Consider the following 21,527-nt stretch of genomic DNA (forward strand, 5'->3'; position numbering starts at 1 on the left):
GTTCCCGCCGCCGCCGGCCTGGCAGGCGCTCGTGCTGCCTGCGCTTCCCAGGAATGCTGCGGCTTCCCGAAGGCCCGGCTCCTCTTTGGCAGCCGGTGGCGAGAGCGCAGCAAAACCAGAGTTTCTAACCCTGGAGCTGGGAGGAGGTAAATGCTCGGTAACGTTTTTCGTGAGCGTCAGCTCCGGGGCTTTGCCTATCAGCCATCATAAAATAGGTTGGAAAAGCACCGGGAAGCGTGGCGTCGCTTTGGTGGAGGATGCGGCCGGCTCTGAAGCCGTGAGTACGGAGGGTGGCAGGCTGGCGGTGGGAAGGAGAGCGGGCTTGGCCGCCGGCCCCCCGGGGACTCACCCAGGGGCTGTTTCCTACCTCTGGCACGGCCCTGTCCCCTTAGGGCTTGCTTTGCTTCCCCTGCACTTCCAGCAAATCCCCGGGGGCGAGGTGGGATACCAAGGACGATGCTCACCACCTCCCCCGTGGGGGTTTTTCTCTATTTCAACAATTTTCCTGCCTGTGGTGAGACTTCCTCACCCGGGAAAGGTACGAAATCGTGCCCTCGCCCGTGGGAGCACGCAACGCGCCTAACCCCAAATCTGGGGATTCCGGCTGGGTGCTCGTGGGCGTGCAGCCTCCTCCTCGCTGCCTCGTACCAGCTCCGGTGCTGGTGGGAGCGAGCACGGGGGGAAAGAAAGGGGATGAAGTTGGTGCTGATGCCCAGCAACTCCCCTGCTTCGCATTCCCCGTGCGCTGCATGGACCGTGTTCCCGGTGCAGGCAGCCGTGTCACCCGCGCTTCGGGGATCTGCCTGCTCTCAGCAGGCAGCGAGGGCAGGAGACCGGCTGCCCGCAGGGCCCAGGCTTGAGCCCGCAGCCGGGGAAAGGCAGAGGCTGGGCTGAAGTCACCCTGTTCCCGCTCCTGTTCTGACTTTGCAGGGCCCAGAGTGCCTGGCCTGTAATTATTAGAGCAGAGCGAGCTGTCAGCGTTGCCGTGGCGTGGTGCGCTGTGGCAGCTACAGCCCTGCATCGCTCTCGGATGCAAACAAAACCTGCATTGCCCTGCTCCGACCGGCGCTGTGTAGGGGGGCAGACAGCTTTCATGGCGGTGTCCGTGAAAACTCACTCCTACGTGTTTCTTCTGGAGCGGTCGGAGCCAATTCAGGCCCCGCCAGCGTGGACGAGAGCTTTAAATTGTCCTTTCTCAGCGCTGCTCCTCCGCACTTGTCCCTGCCGCTCTGCCTTCCTCCGCAGGGCCGAGGGGAGGACGAGCAGCGGGCCTCGGGCTGAGTTTCCGAGGGGTTTCTCGGGCTTTCTTACAACCTCAATGTTTAAACCTAATGTCTTGTATTTATTCTAAAATGGCTTTCATCTGATTTCCCTCTCGGTTAACAATTTAGCTGTCAAAATCAATAACGGCGAGGATCCATCCCCGGCCGCCATCAGCTCACGTTACCGTCCTGCAATTACCCCGCGGTGGAACCGCTGCCGGGGCTTTGCCGGGGAATTATCAGGTTACTAATGAAGCCCGGGCAGCGGCGGGCGGCGAGACGCCGCGGCGGTGGGTGCGATCCCCGCTGCCTCACCCCATCCCGCCCCGCGGGGGGCCCCGCTCCCGGCCCCGCTCCCGGCGGTGCGGTGCGGGGCGGTGCTGCCCCGGGCCCGGCCCGGCCCGGCCGCCCCGTCGGGGCGGGCAGCGCCCGTGCGGTGGGGGAGGCCCGGCCCGGCCCGGGCCCCCCCCCCCCCTCCCCGCCGCGCCCGCGGGCGGTGCCGCTGCCGCCGCCGCAGGTAGCGGGGCCCGGCGGGGCGGGCGGCCCCCGGGGCGCGGCGGGGGGGCGCCGCTTCCTGCCCGGCCCGCGGCCGCCCCCGGCGGGGGAGCGGGGCCGCGGCGGCTCCCCGCCCTTCCTGCCGCGGCCGCGGGACGCGCCGCCCGCGGGCACGGAGCGCGGCGGCGGCGGCGGCGGGCGGAGCGGGGCGCGCCCGCCCCATGCACCGGAGCCATGAGGGCGGGCAGCCCCGGGGCCCGGGCCGCCGCGCCCCGGCCGGCGCCGAGGCGGGCAAGGTGAGCGCCGCCGCCGCCGCTGCTGCCGTCGGGGCCGGGAGCGGGGCCGGGCGCGGGGCCGGGCGCGGGGCCGGGCGCCCCGGGGCGGGTGCGGGCCGGGGCCGGGGCCGGGGCCGGGGCCGGGGCCGCGGCCGCTCGCTGCCTCCCGCGCCCGAGGGGAGGATTTTCCATCCCGGCGTTTTCTGGGGCGTTTTGTGCTCAGCGGAGGGAGAGGGGGAAGAATTTCGATTTTTAATTACTACCATTAAAAAAATCAAATTTGCAATTCTTTGGGTGGCCTGATGGATTCCCTGATTGACAGCCGGAATTGACACTCTGGGTACCTCTTATCTCGGGCATTTACGGCAATTTCTAATTGCAGGTAGTTTGTGGGGTTTTTTCAGCGCTTTGGCTCGCATGGGAACCGAGCGATTACTTCAAGAGGCCCGGGTTAAGTGCAGGCAGGGAGAGAATTCAATCCACATTCAAATTGCTTCATTAAAGAGACGCAGCTTTTGTTGCAAAGGATTTAAATGGCCACTAGAAAGTTCTTATTTATTGTTTTGAGGCGGTTTATATAGGGTGCCCCGCGCTCGCCCGGCGCATGGAGCCGCAGCCTCCCTCTCCCGCTCTCTCCCGCAAGGTGATGCCGCCGGAGCCGCTGCCCAAGGGGAGCGCTCGCTGCCTCGACCCGCACGCCCGCGCCATGGTAAGCGGGGCCGGGGGCTGCGGGGACCCGCCGGGAGCCGCCGGGCCGGGGGCTGCGGGGATGCACAGGGCTGGGGGTGCCGGGGGCTGCGGGGACCCGCCGGGGCGCTCCGGGGCTGCGGGGATGCTCCGGGCCGGGGGTGCCGGGGGCTGCGGGGACCCGCCGGGGCGCTCCGGGGCTGCGGGGGACGGCGGGGCCCCGGCTGACGGCCCCGCGGCGGCTCTGCCCGCAGTCGCAGCCCGACGGGGAGCCGCTGCCCGGCGCCCTGGAGAAGGAGGACGCCCGCTCGGCGCCCAGCACGCCCTCCACACCGTCCGTCTGCTCCCCGCCATCCTCCTCCTCCTCCTCCACGCCGTCGGCCGGCAAGAACGTCTGCTCCAGCTGCGGGCTGGAGATCCTCGACCGGTACCTGCTCAAGGTGAGCGGCGGCGGGCGGCGGGGGGCGGCGGGGGGCGGCGGGCGGCCCCCGGTCTCAGCCCCTTCTCTGCCGCAGGTGAACAACCTCATCTGGCACGTCCGCTGCCTGGAGTGCTCCGTGTGCCGCACCTCGCTGCGGCAGCAGCACAGCTGCTACATCAAGAACAAGGAGATCTTCTGCAAGATGGACTACTTCAGGTAGGGGACGGGCCGGGGGGCAGCTCCGCGCTGAAGCCCCGGCTGCGGGGAGGGGGCTCAGCGTCCCCGCCGGCTGCCCAGGGCCCGGCTCCGCTCCGGCGCTGGCGGGGGGAAGGTTTGAAAGAGCCGCCGGGCTCCCCGGAGCAGCCCGGCGGAGAGGCGGCCCCTCGGGGCGCGGGGAGGCAGGGGAGCCGGGGGGCAGCCGCACCACCCCCGGCGGGGCTCCTGAGCCCCCCGCCTCGCCGCCGGGGTGCCCGTGCCGCCCGGCCGGGGCCCCGCGGGCCGCCCCGAGCCCCGGCGCCCCCCGGCCCCGCGGCGGCAGCGTCTCGGCGCCGGCTCCGCGGGGGCTGCGCGGCGGGGAATTGGCCCCCGGGCTGGGGAAGCGCCGGCTGAACGGCATCGCCCCGGCTCCTGCCGGGGGGGCGAACGCCAGCCCGACGGTGTGCGGTGCCGAGCGGCTTTTAGAAAGCCCTGTCCGCGGCGTGGCACCAGAAACGGCGGGGCCTCCCCGGCGGGAGCGCGGTGAAGAACCGAAACAAATTCCCGGCGGCGCAAACCCCCGCGGCCGGGCCGGGGCTCGGCGGGTGCCGCTGGGCTCGGTCCGGACCCGGTGCCCCGGGGCCGCGGCTCCTGCGGGGAGGCTGTTTCTGGCTTCGACAGCCTTTTCCTGAGAAACCTTAAACCACGAATTTTTCCCCCAAAAGCGGAGCGTGAGGGGATGGAGGATCCTGAGCTCCTCAGTGGGGTTTAACTAAACACCGGAGCTCCCCGCTCTGGCTTCCCGCAGCTCCTGGGGAGGAGGGAATGCCGTTTGCCCCGGGCGGCCGGGACCGGCGGGCGGGCGGTGACAGCGACCCGGGCGGGGGCCGCGGGGGCCGGCAGCCTCCTCCCGCCGCGGCGGAGCGGAGCGGGTCGGGTCGGGGGTGCCCCGCGGGCAGCGGCGTGCTCCGGAGGAAAAACCTTCGAGGTTTTCTCTAGCGGTTGGTTTTTTTTAATTGCGAGGGTCTCCAAATGCTCGCTAAGCCGCGGCTCAGCCCCCGTCCCCGCCGGGGCTGCGGGGCTCCCCGGGTCCCGAGCGGGAGCGAGCGCTGCTGAGGGCCGGGGCCGCGGCGCTCCGCGTCCTGCCCCGTTCTTATCGGTATTATTTTTTTAAACTGCTATTTTTTTTTTTGGTGATTTCACCGAAATTTCTTTCCCTCTCAGCAGAAAGGTTTGGGGAGGTCGGCGGTGCCGTTTTGCTGCCTCGGGGCACTTTCAGCGTTTCTCGGTCATTAATAACCGTTCCGATGCCGTTAACGGTTTTCTTTGAAGCGTGGACCTTTCCGAAGGCGGTTTTAAAGTAGGGACTGCATCTCTAAATTGCCTTCGAGCAAATGCAGCGAGTGACAGCCGTTAGAAAGAGACCCGTTTGGGCAGCGGGCGCCGAGCAGCCCCCCCCGCCCGGCGCGGGCAGCGGGCGCGGCGCGGGGTCTCCGCCCGCCGGCACCGGCGATGCCGACGGAAAACCGCAACGAAAATCGCTGCGGGCTCCGGGGGCCGCCCCCGGCTCCCGGGCGGCTGCTTTGGGGGGCGGGGGAGCTCCCAGACCGCGCTTCGCCCTCTCCTTTTTGCTGAAAAATAGGCGTTGGATTTGATTTTTTTTTTTCCTTGCGGGAGCGGCAGCGCTGGGTGCGGGGCGGCCCCGCTCCCCCCAGCCCCGGCTCCGCGGGGCTCGCTGCGACCCTGGGCCGAGCCCGGGCCGGTCCCGCCGCGGGGGCAGCGGGCGGGGGTCGCTCCCGCCGCCTCCGGGGGCGGCCGCGGCGGAGGCCGCCGGGCCGAGCCGCGCCGTCGGGGCCGGTCTGCGGCCGGGAGCCGCTCGCCAGGGCCGCGCCGGGCCGGGCAGAGGCCCCCCGGTAGCCCCTTGGCAAACCCGGCTCGGGGGCCGCTCGCCTGGCCCCCGGGAGCATCCTGGCGAGCCCGGGACAGCCGGGACCTGGTGCTTGGCAAAGGACAAATCTGACTCTTGAGATGGTTTGGTTTTTTTTTTTTTTTTGTATTTATTATTTGCTGCAGATGAAGCATGTGGGTTTTTTTTTTTTTTTTTAAAAGCAAAGCAGAAACCCCATCCTAACACGTGCGGGTCTTCGGAGCCAAGGCAGATGGGAAGGGGCAGCGGGACGCGCTCTGCGTGGAGCGCACGGCGGCTTTTGTCGCAGCAGCGCTAATTCCCCGGGAGCCGGGGCTGCTCGCAGGCAGCCGGGGCTGGGGGCTGTCAGGCGTGGGGCCGACCGCGGGCACGGCACCGCTGCCCGATGCTGCGCGTGTTTTGGCCTGGCCTGTCCGACCTTCCCTTCCCCGTTCACGTGAGGGGCTGCGTAAGTGCTGGCGCTGCCGCGGCTCTGCGGCCTCGTGTGCGTTTTTAAGCAAACGCTGCTGTTTCCTGTGTCTTGTCAAATAATTGTATTTGGCATCCAGGGCTCCAGTGCTTCGAGGAGAACCAAATTAAAATTGGAGCTCATTGAGCAGAACATTGTGTTCCCGGGCAATGCGAGGGCTGCTCGCGGCCAAGCGCCCACGGCTGCGGTCACAGGGAGGCCCGGCATGATCCTGGTGTGATTCCCGCTGTGACGCCCGCGGCTCCTTGCCTCGCTGGGCAGCCCTTGGGCACGTGAGCATGGAGTCACTGGCCCTGGCATGTGTCCGTGGGGGCTGGGACGGCAAAAGAGCTGTGCCGCAGGTGGGCCAGCACCTGCAGCCCGGCTGTGGCCCAGGTGGCCTCCGTTGCCCCTCGCCATCGTGCCCCGCTGGGGTGATGCTCCTGCTTGAGCACCGCCTTAGCTCAGCGTGGAGATGGACTCGCTGCGGCGACTCGCCGCTGGTCTGCTGTGCGATTTGGGATGATGGCTGGAAGCCGCAGCTGACTCGGGGGCTGTGCTAGGGGCTTCCAACAGAGCGGGCCCGGGAGGGGATGGGGACATTTGGAGCTGTGGCTCTGGGCACGGCGTGTCCCTTGCCTCGTCCCCGCAGGCGGGGATGGACAGCAGGGCTCAGGGAGCTGCGGAACCCGGGTACGAGCGGTGTGCGAGAGCCAGGACGCACCAGGACGTCCTCCCGCCTCTGCTCTTCCCGCGCTCCAGATGTTGTGGCCACCCCTGGGGAGGTGGGATGAGTCTCTCTGGGATGAGTCTCTCTGGGATGAGTCTCTCTGGGATGAGTCTTTCCTGGTAGAGTTGTTGGCAGTTTCCATCTCCCGGTTCGAACCATTGCGGAGAGCTGGCAGCATCCGCTCACCCGACCACAAACCATGCCTGTGGGGAGCGAGCCGATGGCTCTGGCAGATGCTGGTGATGCTCCGACTTGTGCTGCAGTGCTGGGCTGGGGGAAAGCTGCTGGCTCTGCGTCTCCTGCTGCAGTGCGGCCCTGTCCCCATCCCTGTCCTCGCCAGGCGGGTGGCAGGAGCCACGGGGAGCCCCTCGCCTGGTGCTCCGCCGCCCCGAGTGGCCGGGGCTCTTTGGGCTATCGCTGCCCCGCGAGCTCAGTGAACTGAAGTCTGTTTTATTTTTGAGCCGTTATTTCCAGTGGTGACGGGTCGGGGCAGCCTGCTTGCAGGCGTTTCTCTCCCCGTTCCTGTGTCACTGGCTGTCCCTGCGGTGGTGGTCCCTGCGGTGGTGGTCTCTGTGGGGTGACAGCGGGTGCCTGTGCCCAGCCCCAGCTCAGCCCGGTTTCTGTAAAACCCGATCGCTGCGGTTGGCGCTGGAGGCAGGTGTTGGCCACGAGCCGCGGGTGCAGCATCGGCGGTTGCCGGTGCCGCTGCCTGTGCAGCCCCCGTGCCTCTCGCTGGGCGCTGCTCGCACCGCGGCTCTGCAGGGACAGCGGTGGCAGCCCCTGCCTGCGCTGGCTGCTGCGGCCCCGGGAGCCCCCGTGCCCCCGGCAGCCCCTGCCCCGCGCCCTGGGAACCGCCGCCAACCTGGGGGTCCCGCCTGGCCCCGGGGGGGCACCGTGCTATGGGTCTGGGGCCACCTGGGCGCCCCCCCCAGATCCCAGCTGGCGTGTGATGGGGACATGTGACCATTTCCCGCGCGGTGCCCTGTGCCTCAGTTTCCCCTCGGTCCCGGGGGCGCTGGGCCGTGCCCGTCCCCGTGCTGCGCCCCCCCCCCCCCCGCAGCAGGCTGCGATCCGAGCGGGGAGCGGCGATTACCACGTGCTATTAGCTCGGTAAGCCTGCCCCTCGTTTGATACCGTTCAGCAAGTATGACTGTTTACATAGCACATTGTTCAAAGTAATTCAATTTACAGGAATGATCTTTACTTCTAAATAAAAAATTAATACAGTTCTTTTGTTTGTGCGTTTATATAAACTAGCTGGCACAAAGTCAGTTTACAATGTTCCCATCTGAAGTAAATTAGTGAAGTCTCTTAGCTAAGTCTCTGTATAATTTCAGCACAGAAATGTCCTCTCTAAGGCAGCCTTTTTTTTTTTTTTTTTTTTTTTTTTGGTCAGCTATGGTCAGGCTGAAAAATCTAAACCTTTCTTTTCCTCCCAAATAGTTTTGCCATTTGTAATTCCAGCACAGGACGGTCTTTCTGCGTCTCGCGGAGCCTGTGGCGGGTGGCAGCTCTGCGGCGTGGGGTCGGGCACGGGCAGCGTGCGTCGGCCGCGGCAGGCTGACCTGGGCTCTCCCACCGCCCGCCTGCTGCGGCTGGGGCTGCTCTGGCCATCCGAGACCGAGGGGTCTGCGGTGCCGGGTGTCTCCTGCCGCTGGTGCGGTCGTCTCTTTGCGGTGTTTTGTGCCTGCGCTGAGGGATGCTGGAGCCGCTCGGGCAGGGGCGGCAGCGGCTCCGCTCCCTGGCCAGCGCGGGGGTCGGGAGCGTGCGGGGCCCGGCTGCGGCGGGCGGCCGGGTGGGAGCCCCCGGGGCGCCCGAGGCGGTGGGTGCGCGGGGAAGCGCCGCGGCCGCGATCAGGGCTGTGTTGGAGCCAGCACCAGCTCTGCGGTGACAGAGGAGATGCTTGCTTCTCCCCTGCTGCTCTTGCTGCTGCTGCTCATTGCATTTATTTTTTTTTAAGCAGCAGTAATACTAAAACGCAGAAGCCGAACCGAGGCCGTGCCTGACCCTGCCTGCGCTGTGGGCAGCACCTCCTGGCAGGCGCTGGCCCAGGGGCCCAGGGCTGCGGGGGCCATGGCTGCGGCTCCCCGTGAATCGCCCGCCCTCGGCCAGCGGCGTCCTGGCAGAAATGGGGTTTTCCAGAAGCGCACGCAAACGCCCCGCACCTGGCGCGGGGATCCTGGCCGTCTCGCTGCCTCTTCGTTGCACTGAGCTCCTTTCCAGGTTAACTCACTCGAGCACAATCACCGTCCTCTCGCAGCGAGGAGACCTCCTCGTAGGAGGAAAAGCAGATGCATGCGTCTGTACGTGTGAGGAGAAAACACATGTTTTGATTTATGGCAATGGGAGAGAACCGGCTCTGACACAGTTTCCATCCGAATCTCACACTGGCTGTTATCAAAATAAAAAACCCACGGGCTTGGAAGCTGATTCATGGCGCTGCGTCACCTCAGCCCCTCGGCCACGTCTGGCGCCGCGGGGGCGCAGCGAGTCACACCCTGCTCCTGCCCGCACCGCTGCCCACGCCGCTGCCCGTGCCGCCCTGCCGCGGGGGAATGGCACCGGTGGGGCGGTTTCGCTGTGGCCCTTTGCCCGTGTCAGTGTTGTGGGGTTTGGGCTGGACGGGGCGAGCGACGGGGCTGGCAGCAGTGCCCACAGCCTGGCACTGCGCTGCCTGCCCTCACCCTGCCTGCCCTCACCCTGCCTCTTCTCCTCCCGCAGCCGGTTTGGTACAAAGTGCGCCCGCTGCGGCAGGCAGATCTACGCCAGCGACTGGGTGCGGCGAGCGCGGGGCAACGCCTACCACCTCGCCTGCTTCGCCTGCTTCTCCTGCAAGCGGCAGCTCTCCACCGGCGAGGAGTTCGGCTTGGTGGAGGAGAAGGTGCTGTGCCGGATTCACTACGACACCATGATAGAGAACCTCAAGCGAGCGGCAGAAAACGGTACGCAGCCCCAACGCCGCGGTCACGGCCTCGCCCCAGGCCGTCCCTGTCCCCCGTGCTGACCCCCATCGTGGGGTGCTGGGCCCAGTCCTGTCATCGCCAAAAGGGGGTGATGGGTGGCCCCGGGGGGAGTTGAGTGCGAGGCCCTGGGCTGGCAGAGGGCTGCTGGGGGTGGCCGATGTGCCGGCAGTGCCTGTGGCTCGTGGGAGACCTGTGTGCCATGGGCAATGCCAGGGACAAGCCCCCGGTCCCACGCAGCCCGCCGCGCCACGTGCAGCGAGGGAGGAAGCCACTGGGATTTTGAGGCTGTGAGTCATAAATCTAGAAGGTGGGAAAGCTGGCGATCTGACAAAACCTTCCCATCATTTTCCACCCGCCCTGCCCATCTGGGGACATGCCGCTCCCAGCTGGACCGCGCCGTGTGCTGCCGTCCCCGCCGCGGCACGCCACGAGCAGCCGGCGAGCCTCTGCTTTCCCAATCAAGTCCCGCTCCCACCGGGGCCGGGCTGGTGACACCGAGGTCAGGCGCCCCCTCCCCTTGGGCACAGCCCAGCCCCATCCCTCTGCGTGGCAGCGGCCAGAGAGACGCTCGGAGGAACAAATTGGTGGGGTTAGTCCGACATGGTGCATGGGGAGGCCAGGCAGCGCCGGGGCTGTCCTGCATTGGAAAGCACCTGACATATGTTGATACGGCGGAGATCGTAGCTCGGGGGAGCAGGCAGCCTCCTGGGCTTGGTGCCGCGGGAGCTCGGCCGTGCCCAGGGCAGGAGGGAGCCTGGCCGGGTCCTGCCCCGGCGGCTGGGGCTGAGGCCGGGTCCGTCTCCCTCCTGCACTAATGCCTGCGGGGAGCGATGGCTGCGGTGTCTGCGAGGCTGTTTGCTTTTATCACGTGAGCGCTGCACCGGGCGAGGGGAGGCTGCCCAGGGACGCTGTGCAGCCGCAGAGTCACCGAGGGAAGGGCCTGGGGCCGCCTTCCCACCGGCCCCCGTGCCCAGGACCCTCCCGGGGCTGGGGCTGCGCTGGGGCATCGCCCCTGGCCGGGAGCAGGGCTCCAGCCCTCTCTGCCCCTTGCTAGCGCTTGGTGGGCACAGGCAGGCAAATGCTGTGTCCCGGCCTGTACAGCATGTGGAAACCATTAACAACCTGACATGAAAATAATCAGTGTTTCTGTTTACAGCGTTTGAGTAAGAGGATGAAAACAGAGTGCCCAGTCAGGCTGGGAGGGTCCCGGCTCGGGACGCGGCTTGCGGCATCTAGGTCCATATGGTTGGCTGCTGCGGAGGCACGAGCGAGATGGCGGGGAGCAGGGATGGAGGGGGAGAAGCCTGGTGCAAGGACGGCAGGGTCTGGTGCTGGGGGGTCCCGCAGAGCTGTTACCCCAGCCAAGGACTGGGCCGGAGGGCTTGCTGCTGCTCGTAGGGTCCTGCTGGTGTGGGCTGGTGCCCCACGGTGTCGGGGCAGTGCTGGAGCACGTGGCGAGTATCCTGCATGGGTCCCTGTGTCCGAGTATCCCCTGGTTTTGAGAATGGGATAGGGTGACTTCGGAGAGCTGCAGTTGCTGCGGAGTTGGAGGGCCACGCTTCCCCCCTCCAGTAATTACCCAGCAATTTCTTCAGCACATGAGGTTTTACATACAAGAAAAATAAACAGATGTTGCTGAAGTCAGAGTCCCATTCATCATCCTAAAAGAACAAGTCAAACTATATGAGAAAGTCCTTCAACTCAAGCCAAGACAATCACAGCCCAGTCCAGCTTGCAGAGCGAGCACCGGGTTGTGCAGGCGCATCCTGGGAGCGGGGCGAGCACCAGCCCCGCTCAGGCATCCTCCCTCATCCATCACTCGTCGGTGCTTCACCCGCACCACCGAGAGCAGCCGCGCCGGGCACGACACGGGCTGCAGCGGGGACCCCGGCGAGGAACGCCAGCTCCGACCGCCCTCCCCGCAGGCTCCATAGCTATGTGAGCACGGCTGGGCTCACCCCGACGCTGTGCTTGGCAACCGGGTGGACAATCCCCCCCTTGGCGCGTCCCTCTTAGTGTGGTTGCTGCTGAGAGCATCGTCACCCCAAGGCCATGGGGATGGTGCTGCTCCTGCTGCTGCTCCAGGAGCCAGGAGGAGAAGGTCGGGGTGCGGGGAGGATTTGGGGCCAGGGAAAGGAGCAAAGAGCCCATTGAAACGCTCTGAGCAAATGAAACGACTGATGGAGGCAGCGCCCGCAGGGGAAGCCGGGGTCACAGGGAGCAGCATGGGGCAGGAGTGATGGATGTCGGTGAGCCCGGCGGAGGCAGGGTCCCCTTCTGAGCTGCTCGCTGGAGGACGTGGCCAAGTGGTGACCGCGAGTCAGGGCCAGCGGGACATCACCTCGAAATCCATCTTCCTGCTGCTGTTTCCCCATCCCTCATTCCCCGCATCTTCCACCAACTTGCTGCATTTTTCTTAATTCAGTGGTAAACTCCTCGGGGCTGGTGGTGCCTCCTGGAGGGGCTCAGCAGCCTGGGGCAGACCCCGAGCAGTGGTGCTGGCTCTGCTCTTTCTGCTACGGCTCCCAGCAAGGGATGCTGCTGGTGCCGCATGCCGCGATGCCGGCCGTGTTGTCCCCCGGTCGAGCGGCCGTTGCTCGCGGGGGCGACAGGCCGGTGGGCAGGGGAGTTTCTGACCTGCAGCACATGGGGCTTCTCTCTCGTAGGCAACGGGATCACGCTGGAGGGGGCTGTGCCCTCGGAGCAGGACAGCCAGCCGAAGCCGGCCAAGAGGGCCCGCACCTCCTTCACCGCCGAGCAGCTGCAGGTAGCGGGGCCGGGCCGGGGGGGCCGGAGGGGCTGCGGCTCCCCAGGCTCATCCTGACCCCCTCTCTGCTCTCCCCCCCAGGTCATGCAGGCACAGTTTGCTCAGGACAACAACCCCGACGCACAAACGCTTCAGAAGCTGGCGGACATGACGGGGCTGAGTCGGAGAGTCATTCAGGTGAGGGGCAGCCCGGGGCGGGCAGGGATGGGCAGGGTGCAGGCACCATCGGCTGAGCAGGGCCAAGGAAGGGGCCAGAGGAGAAGCACCAAAAGGCTGGTGCTGGACGTCCCTGTAGCCCCTTGCTGCTGCACATCAACCCCGGGAGTTGCTGCATCCAGCAGCTTTGTGCTGCCTCACCGGTGTGTCGGCTTCGCCGGGTCCCGTCGCGGTGCCAGCACTGTCCTTCCTCTGTCTCGTTCGTGGGTTTTCTATTTGTTTTTCCCTCTTAGGATGCAATGAAAAACACCCAAACGATACAGCCCCAGCCAGTCCCAATAAACTGCCGGGTGGGAAAGCTGCCGTTAGCAGCTCTGTGCTCCGGAGCTCTGTGCTCTGCCCTGACAGCGGGCACGGGCAGCGCGGGCGCGTCCCCGGCGGCTGTCCCCGCGGGGAGCAGGCAAAGCCAGCTGTTTCGGGAAGTGGTAGGATTGAGAAGTTTAAAGAAAAAGGGGGTTTGCAGCCCCAGGGGAAGCGGTGGCAGGAAAGTCCTCATGCTCGTGCTGTTCGGGAGGGGAGGGAGAGCGGTGCCATAGGGACGGAGAGAAACGTCCCCTCTGCAGCTCCCAGCTCGCCATCCCCGTAGACAGCCCAGCTTTGCTCCCCGGTGACATTTATACTCTTCACTTTAATGTTCTGCTGACATACTTTCTGCATACAATAAAAACATGAGCGATTGAAATAAATTTGGAGCTTTCATCCAGGATTGTTTTGCCAATGACACATTTAAATTTCGTGTGTGAAAATGTGGCTCAAGCCTCCGTTATTGAGATTCTTCATTTAGCTAAAGAGCAAGCAGTCTGCACACTGGGCTATTTTTTATGTCGATATTTTTTCAAGGCGCTTTGAACAGGAAACAATTTGTCAAATGCTTACGACTGTTTCCTTCTCTGTGGTCCAGCATGCGCGGGCTCAGAGAAGGATCTTCTCTCAGCCTTGGAGAAGATTTTTACTCCCAGCTATCTTTCAAAAATTAAAGCATAAGAAAGAAATCACCATATTAGCATAGAACCCCCCTCCCCATGCATGTTTTAATTCTAGGACGTAATCCCCTAACTATTCCTTTAATTAGAAGCAGTGAGGTATGGTCAGAGGGCTCATACCTGCTGCTCAGAGGGAGCAGGGCTGTATCCCACAGTACACTCCTTTCTCAGCTTTAACGTTCTGCTGATGTGGTTTTTGAATAAAACAAACCACAAGTGATTAAAACAACATTGTTTTCATTGTCCCTAATGTCACATCTTCTCCTAGTCTAAGCTTTCACTCGGTTTTGTTTCCCCTTGTCTCTTGCCTTGCCAATGCTCATGTATTTCCCGGCTGATCTCAGCGGTGTTTTTAGGCCAGGCTAGCTGGGGTTGAAGGTTAAAATCTAAGTCAGACCTTGAAGGGTGCTCCCATCGTTTGCCGTGGGAGCCATGCAGGGACGAGGCTTTCTGCCTGCAGGGATGGATGAACCCAGCCAAAGCTCGGGTACGGGGGTATTCCTGCCTGGCCGCTCCCCGGCCGGTACGGCGCTGGTCCCGAGGGCTTTCACAGCCCTTCGCGCTCAGGAAGCAGCTTGCCGTTAAAATTATTTTAGCGTGGAAGGGAACAGTGTGATCATTAATGTGAGTTTCTGCATCACCAAGTCAGGGTGTTGCACTCAGTGACTCCTGCGTCAAGCTTGAAAGTTTTAATTACCCAAATACAGAACGGTGTTGGTTTTGACCAAGACAAATTAATAGTAGAGATGCCACTTCGGGCACCGTAACGTCTGTACTGTCTTGAGGCAAAACTCTTGCTCTAGTGTGTGTAAAACAAAGCTATGGAAGCCGGTGGAGCGCTGGTGAGGTATTTCAGTGTGCAGATTTCTAAATTTCATTCCTTTTTTAAAAATATTTGGACGAGATACCCATCATAGGGTCTTGGTGAAGGAGCGCACTTCAATCCAATTGTCTCTCCATTGACACAGGGTTTGCTGCTTTTGTTTCAGGTTTGGTTTCAAAACTGCAGAGCCCGCCATAAAAAACACACCCCGCAGCACACGGTGCCGCCCTCGGGAGCCCCCCCGTCCCGCATCCCTTCTTCGCTCTCTGATGACATTCACTACTCGCCCTTCAGCAGCCCGGAGCGGGCCCGGATGGTGACGCTGCACGGATACATAGAAAGTAAGTGCCGGCTCGCAGGGCTCCGGCAGCGGGGTGCTCGGGGACGGCAGGGCAGTGGGGTGCTCCCCGGGAGCAGGCGGTAGCACCACGGCACGGAGCGCTGTCAAAAACGCCCTTGTACTGCGGGTGCACGGCTGGTGCACATGCTCCTCCTCCTCCTCCTCGGGGTCTGATGAACTTTGTCTTTGGGATTTTCTGAAGGGCCGTTTATGGGGAAGCCCCGGATGAGAGAAGGAGGGGAGCGGGGGCTGCTGCAGCCTCTTTCCCTCCCTACCTCATCCCCAGGAAAGTCGCTGCCCACGTTTTACCCGACTGGTCCTTGGCCCTCCTTGTGTTTTCTTTGTCACGGAGTAGAGGCGTGAACGTGCCCTGTTGAGCGCGGTGGTCAAGTGGTCTCCTTCCTGCCCACAAGATCAGAGTTGCTTTCTCTAACAGTTGCCAAGTGCCGGTGAATCATTTGCGAGCGGCGGGCAGCTTTGGTCATGCCTGGATGGAGATTTTAGCTCCGTGACGCGTCGGGCTTCTCCTCTCCCTTGCCCACGCGGCCGTAGTAAAACGTGGCTCCTGCTGCGCCTCCGCCTGATCCGCCGGGCACCTCTTCTGCCCCGCGCGTCCCCAGCCGCTCCCTGGCGGAAGCCTGACCGTGCCGGTTGCAGGGCGTGTGTTGTTTGTAGTAACAGAGGCTGAAGCCTCTTTTCATCCACAGGTCAGGTACAGTGTGGACAAGTGCACTGTAGACTTCCCTACACTGCTCCACCAGTGCACCTCAAAGCAGACATGGAAGGACCACTATCTAATAGGGGTGAGAAGGTAATTGTAGTCCCTGTCTCAGGCTTTGGGGCCAAACCTCAACTGTAGCAAAGATTTTTGTGTAACATCATTGCCGTCTCCTGTCAGCATCACTGCTTCTCCATGATCTCTGGCAGCTGCCACCCGCTCGTGTGTCTCTTCTTAATTTTGGTGGCCTTAGATTGGTGTACCAACTGTCGGCCAAAACAGCATCACTTTGCTCTTCACTGAACCCCGCTCGTTGTTGTGATGTGCTGGGATTCTGTGCCTGCTTCATGAAGGCTTTTGACACCCTCCTGCCTGAACTCCTCTCCCTCCGGCCTCTCCCCTTCCCGCGTGCAATGAGCTCCGTTCTCCTGCTCCGTTCCGCAGCCGCCTGCACGCGTCGGCGCGAACAGCGGCTGGCCGTTAACCACGGAGCGGGGGGGACCTTTAGCGTGTGCTGACTTTCCAGTTTTCCATGAGTTAACAAGAAAGATTCATTTCTTGGGGATTCCAATATTGCTTAAAAAAATAACAACTGGCTGTTACAATATCTGAAGTGGGAATTTTATTTCACAATGTCTGGCCAGGAAACAATATTGCACATTGATATTTTTCTGTTCAGCACTTAAAGTCGCTGTCTGTTCTAACACACAGCTTATTTGGGGGCCAGACTTCTGAAACATGGTTAGGCTCATAAGATTTTATTTAGGGTGCCAATTTAAGTTCGTTTTGAGGAAACACTGAGCCTTTGGCTACTCGTATTGGTTTTAGCTTTCGTCTTTACTGTTAGAAGTTCTCAGCACCCCTGTTGAAATCTCCCTATTCAGTGCAGCAACCGCAGATTATTGAGCTCTGTTTCGATAAGCACGAGCAGGGGTACGGCCAAGTACTTTTTCTGTTGCAATGCTACCATTTTGTCATTATATCTGCACAGCAAGCTGGAGGGTTTGCAGGAAATATTATACAGTCCTGGTGCTGTCATTCGGAGGAACTACTTGCTGCAGTGAAGTTTCTGTGATTTAAATGCGATTACTTGCTCGCAGCTGGTGCAGAACGGGGTTCTCAGGACATGGAGCTGCCCGCCGACCCGCTGCTTTTCCAGACAATCACTGGCACGTTGAATTCCTGAAACCTGAAGCAGCCTCTTTTTCCACATCCAAAATTTTTTAAAAGTAGTGATAGCTGAGATCCTGGGAAAATACATGTAAATCTAAGTCTCTGTTTCCCTCCGCACGCGGGGCGCACACCCCTGCTCCTCTCGGGGCACCCAGCGCGGCGGCTGTGGGAGAACCGAGCTGTGACGGGCTCAGCGGCTGCTCCCCCGGCTGACGGCAAGGACAGACACCGTATGTGCAGAGCAGCGACGTATAGCGGATTGAGGGAAGCCTGTGGTGATTAGCAAGTGAGGCGGATAGAGTAAGGACTGTTGGCAGCGGTCGTCATCTTTCTTGGTAGCTGCTGTATCACAGAACAAATAAATACTGGTTTCAGCATGTTGCCCAGTATGACGTGGTTTCGCAGCTCAAGGTGTGCTGGGAGGTGCACCCCTCTCTCAGGCTGTGTGCTGCCGCAGTCCCGTCACCTCCGCCCGTGCCTTCCCCGGCCCGCTCCGTCCCGTGGGCAGGGCTGGCGGCTCCCGGGCGGACGGTGGTCCCAGAGAGGGTTTTTCCCAGGGGGACGCGGCTGCCTGGGCGCCCGCCGCCGCAGCGGGGCACGCGTCTGTGCTGTTGGTCCCTGAATCCCCATTTCCCCTGCGAGGGCTGTCTGTCTCTGAACGCAGCTAACGCTCGATTCCCGTTTTTCCCACTAGGTCATCCTCTTTCAGTATTGACTGCGCGAACTCTTCCTCACCTGCCCATGGCGCTACCAGCACCACTGCCCCTCAGCCGCTGAAACACGGCGTCCAGCCCAAGGCAACTGTTGTCAGTCATGCAGGAGAAACTCAGATCCAGCATTCTCAGTTATTTCCATTGACCAGCACCTAACATCCACTATTATTTCTCCAGCGACACTCTGTGTATGTGTGTGTTGAGTGCAGAGTTACATTTTTCACTTGTTTCTTGTGGACTTGTAGAATGACCGTGAGTCTCTCCAAGGCAATGCCAGACACAGTCAAAATTAGTGACTCTACTGTGCTTGCAAATCTTGCTCCCAGACCCATGGGAATATGAACAAACCAGAACATGCTGAGTCTCAGGGGGGTCGATGATCACCTCTGAACATAAAGGAAGGAGGAATTTACGTGGTTTGGCCTGATTCTCTTTTTGCACCAGTGAAGCACTGCCGGTTCCCGGACATCCCTCCTTATTTCCACTTGCATGTGTGAAATCTGAAATGGGCTTTTTTTGGCTCAGCAACTCGATATATACACAGACCTTCCTGAGCCAAACTCGTGGGTAGCTGAGACTCCACTAAGTGGAAAACACGATGCCAGCTGGAAATAGGCAGTTTTTCTTCCTCCTCAAAGTGCTTTAGAATCACATGTCCTTTGATCACCCTAAGGTAAGTAAATCTTAGTGTTTTTCCCCCCGTTTTATAGGAGGGGAAACGGAGATGTCCTAAACCGAGAGGAACCGTGAGGGTTGGTGGCAGAGCCAGGTTTAGCACTTGGAAATTTTTGATTGCTGACTTGTTCTTAGAGCACTGAATATCTCTCTCCTCTCACAGCCATCTGCCAAATCTTTTTTTTTTTTTAATTTTTTACTCTTGTTCTTTATTAACAAGCTACTTTATTTCCTTGGAGTCATATTGGATCACAAATGGGTGATTTCAGAATGTACCTACACAAAACTCTCAGACACTCCATGCTCTGGGACTGGGAAATCCTCAATGGAAGCTGACCGTAAAGGCGCAGAAATGTTCTGCCCTGGTGTGGACCCAAGTTCAGTTAGTGGAAACAGTGGGGTAGAAACTGGAAACCAGTTAAAAAGGTGCCAACTGCAGGAAGGCCAGCAGGAGCAGTCGCTAGCTGAGCGGACAGCAAGGTGATGGCGTATTCCTTTATCCGGCAGCGTCGCTCTGAGCCCCTCTGCCCGCCTGTTGTTCTCCCGCGCTGGAGTACGGCTGTTGCTCCTGCCAAGTCCTCGGAGGACTGCTGCTGGCGGGGCAGGCACCGCGGGGCTCATTGCAACAGCAAAGAAAGCGCTCAGCAGCCTGGCCCCAAATCAGGAAAACAACTCCGAAATGATCCTTCATTGACGGTAATAACAAAAAGTAAACAAGTAACCTTTGCCAGCCCTTCTCAGTTTGCGCCGAGCCAAGAGCAGGTCTAATGAAACCTCTCTCCATGCAAGCACACGGGTCTGTCTTGCTGCTAAGTGTCTGTGAGGCCGCATTTCCAAGAATGTGAAAGCCTACTATGAGCCACAGTTAGTGCGTAATATGACCGAACTGTGCCTGAGGAACAGACGACAGGAATCCATCCGTTACACAACTTGTTTTTAATTCGAACTGTAGATACATGTGTTTTTCTTTCTGGGAGATCCTGGATCAATCTCTAACATCGGCCGGGTGGGCAGCCATCCCACTGGTTTGGCCAGTCCGTGTTGCACACACGGCAAGCCCTCTCCTGACCGTGCCCCCGAGCTCCGTGTGACACCCACAGCCGGACACGCGGCTCCAGCTGACTGTGAGGCGCGCTCGCCGCTCCGACCGCACGCGGGATGGCGTAAGGAGGTGTGGATGTCGCTGAGGTGGCCACTAAGATCTCTTGGTTTGAGAAGTAACTGAATACAAGCATGCATTGATATTTGTTGGAACAAATACACACACACACACACACTCCTCTGTGTGTGTGTGTGTGTATATATTAAAAAAATACAGAGAGTGCGATGGTAATACCTTGGACAGTTAGGCCAGTATTCTGTCTAATTGCAGCCAGCAGCTAGCAGCTCTATCCCCAATTTAAACTCACATTTGAAAGGAGAGGGGAAATTAAGTCCGCAAAGAATTATTGTCACCTCCTGATGTGCGAATAACCATTTCCAGTGTGTAGGCAGTGACAAGGCATTCCCGCACGCCTGACCTGGCTGGAACCGCCGCTGCAGCAGCATCCCCTCGGGAGGGGACGGTCACAAGTTGCACCCCTTGCAGTCACTTTTCTCCTTGTCCGTAGCAATGAGCGCAGGACGGGGCATTCCCTTTGTTGGCTGTTGGTGGAGCGTTTGTAACCGGGAGGTTGAAGTGAATTGTGTCCGCACGCAATAGCCTTGAGACGCTGGTGGTGGTCGGCAGGGTCACCGGGGCCCAACTTTCTTCTCTCTTCTCCGCTTGTGCTCGCGCATCCTGATGATCATTCAGTTGTGGAATTAGTGCCATAATCGAGTGGGTAGCTATTCCATTTAAGACTGAAGGAGAGACTTCAGGCTGTAACTTGACCTGACATCCCACAGTACTTGAGATTTCCACAACTCTTTTGTTGAGGGAGAAAATGGTTTGATGCATTTCTCTTCAGTCTCGGCGGTGCAATGAAAGGGAAACTATTAAATATGTATCTGCTAAATATCAACTTAGTTACTGATCAAAAAAAGAAAACAAAAACCACTTGTGAGATGTACTGTATATCAAAGTTTTTGTAACTGATGCCACTGGCAGGACCGGAGTGCGAAGCGGAGGGCCAGGGGAGCGTAGGTGCTTCTCTCCGGTGGAAGCGGCCTCACCACTACGCGCGGGGCGAACTGCCCCGCACGGACTGGGCTCCGGGGCACTTGCCCCGTAAGTAGCCAGGAGCAGCTTTGCTAATTCAGAAATCAGGCTCTGTTTATATTAAGCCCAAATTGTTTGCAAAAACTGGAAGCAATTCAGCTTGTGCAGTTTTAGAGCTAATTATGTGTATGGAAAATACTCAACTGTACCAAGAATGTAAGAAATCCTCTAATTTATTCAATACATTGTTTCACAACATATTTCACACTGACTGTTGCCACTGAACCAAACCTTATCTCAGGTCATTTGCATTCATCTCCTGTCTGTAGATTAAAAAAAAATAAAATTAAAATCATTCTCATTTTCTTAGTATATTCGGTAATTGCCAAATGGGTTCTGGTGCAGCAATGCAGACTCCACGTACTAAACTTTTCCAGTTGCTATTTACAAAACCTTTTGCAGACAAAACCCAATGAAGATAGCCAGTGAAAGGCTTTCCGTTCAAGTTTAATAAGGTAACTAAATATGGCTAGGCTCTGAAAGCGGAACGGTTTACAGTTTTACTACCGGTTATTTTTTTTTTTCGGCTCATGCTGGTTAACCCCAATGCCCGAGCTAAAGGTGCTTACACAACTTACTAGTTGGGACGGGGAAGTGGGAACCAATCCTGCACTACTAGCAGTGATATATCTTAGGATGCCAACTATAGACACATCAGTTTTATTTCATCCGCCAATCATTTTGTCGTAGCATGTTGCAATTCTGCATGTCTTGGCTACAATGGTTAAAAAAAAAAAATTTCTCTGAATGAGTGGACAGTCAAGACTAATATTTATTTTAAAAAAGTAAAACTAAATTGTAAGCACTTTTTTGTAAAACCAATGTCTGTTTTGTTACATACTTTTAATGTTGTGCTTTGTAAATGTCTTATTTGTGTAATAAATAAAGTTAATGCAAGTAGAAGTGCTGGCACTTACATCCAGAAAATGATGTAATTCCATTTTATTTTATTTTTAAATACTTTCTGGCTTACTAATCAAGCAGCAACCCACCCAGTTTTCCTCTTTTATTATTTTGTTAAACTCTGGCTTCAGGAGAGTTCAACAAACGTTCGTAGTAAATGGATATAATTTCCTAGTTAGCAAACCAGTCATTAAAGAATACCTCTGGTGTACATTATTACAATGATCAATCAATATCAAAGTACTGAGCAAAAAGAGAGGAAAGGAATTCACCAGGACAGCTAACTAAAATCTGGGAAAATAATGTTGATTAAGATGGATTTGAATGACTTCAACACTGAATCTGAGGCACTCTTTTTAACAAATTGTTTTCAGGCTTAATAACGTGTATATATACTACCCTACACACCTCTCAGGAATATTACTGTGCGTACAGTCTGCTTTTTTTCCATGGCTTTTTCTCAGCATGACTGATTAAATGATTATTTCCATTTTTATTTGTGCTGACAAAGATGACAAAAAGATTATATTCCTGTAGAGGGAAAGGGTGAGACAAATCCACAAGGACAAATTAGATTTCTTGTGAATCAGATTACCTGCTCTGGAATATAATC

The 21,527-nt window shown here is 59.2% G+C and overlaps 1 protein-coding gene across 2 annotated transcripts; it reads left to right on the top strand.

Annotated features, from left to right (window-relative positions):
- The first annotated feature begins 1,962 nt into the window (after positions 1–1,962).
- LHX6 (LIM homeobox 6) lies at positions 1,963–20,900 on the top strand. Of its 2 annotated transcripts, XM_082327614.1 has the most exons (10): positions 1,963–2,053; positions 2,601–2,741; positions 2,974–3,159; positions 3,235–3,356; positions 9,162–9,382; positions 12,070–12,170; positions 12,252–12,347; positions 14,359–14,533; positions 15,240–15,343; positions 17,118–20,900. In XM_082327614.1, the coding sequence occupies exons 1-10, from the start codon at positions 1,979–1,981 to the stop codon at positions 17,136–17,138; spliced, it is 1,242 nt and encodes a 413-aa protein (XP_082183740.1). In that variant the 5' UTR covers positions 1,963–1,978; the 3' UTR covers positions 17,139–20,900. The 2 variants fall into 2 exon arrangements, with proteins under 2 accessions (XP_082183740.1, XP_082183739.1); XM_082327613.1 differs by having other exon boundaries at positions 2,974–3,356.
- The last annotated feature ends 627 nt before the right edge of the window (positions 20,901–21,527 follow it).

Source organism: Platalea leucorodia, assembly GCF_965183815.1.
Source record: "Platalea leucorodia genome assembly, chromosome: 15".
Lineage (NCBI taxonomy): Eukaryota > Metazoa > Chordata > Aves > Pelecaniformes > Threskiornithidae > Platalea > Platalea leucorodia.

Excerpts from the sequence above, each read along its gene's own strand:
- LHX6 (XM_082327613.1), top strand. The coding sequence starts at position 1,979 with ATGCACCGGAGCCATGAGGGCGGGCAGCCCCGGGGCCCGGGCCGCCGC. Across the intron at positions 2,054-2,600 it reads CCGGCGCCGAGGCGGGCAAG|GCGGTTTATATAGGGTGCCC; the intron begins GTGAGCGCCGCC and ends TATTGTTTTGAG. Across the intron at positions 2,742-2,973 it reads ACCCGCACGCCCGCGCCATG|TCGCAGCCCGACGGGGAGCC; the intron begins GTAAGCGGGGCC and ends CTCTGCCCGCAG.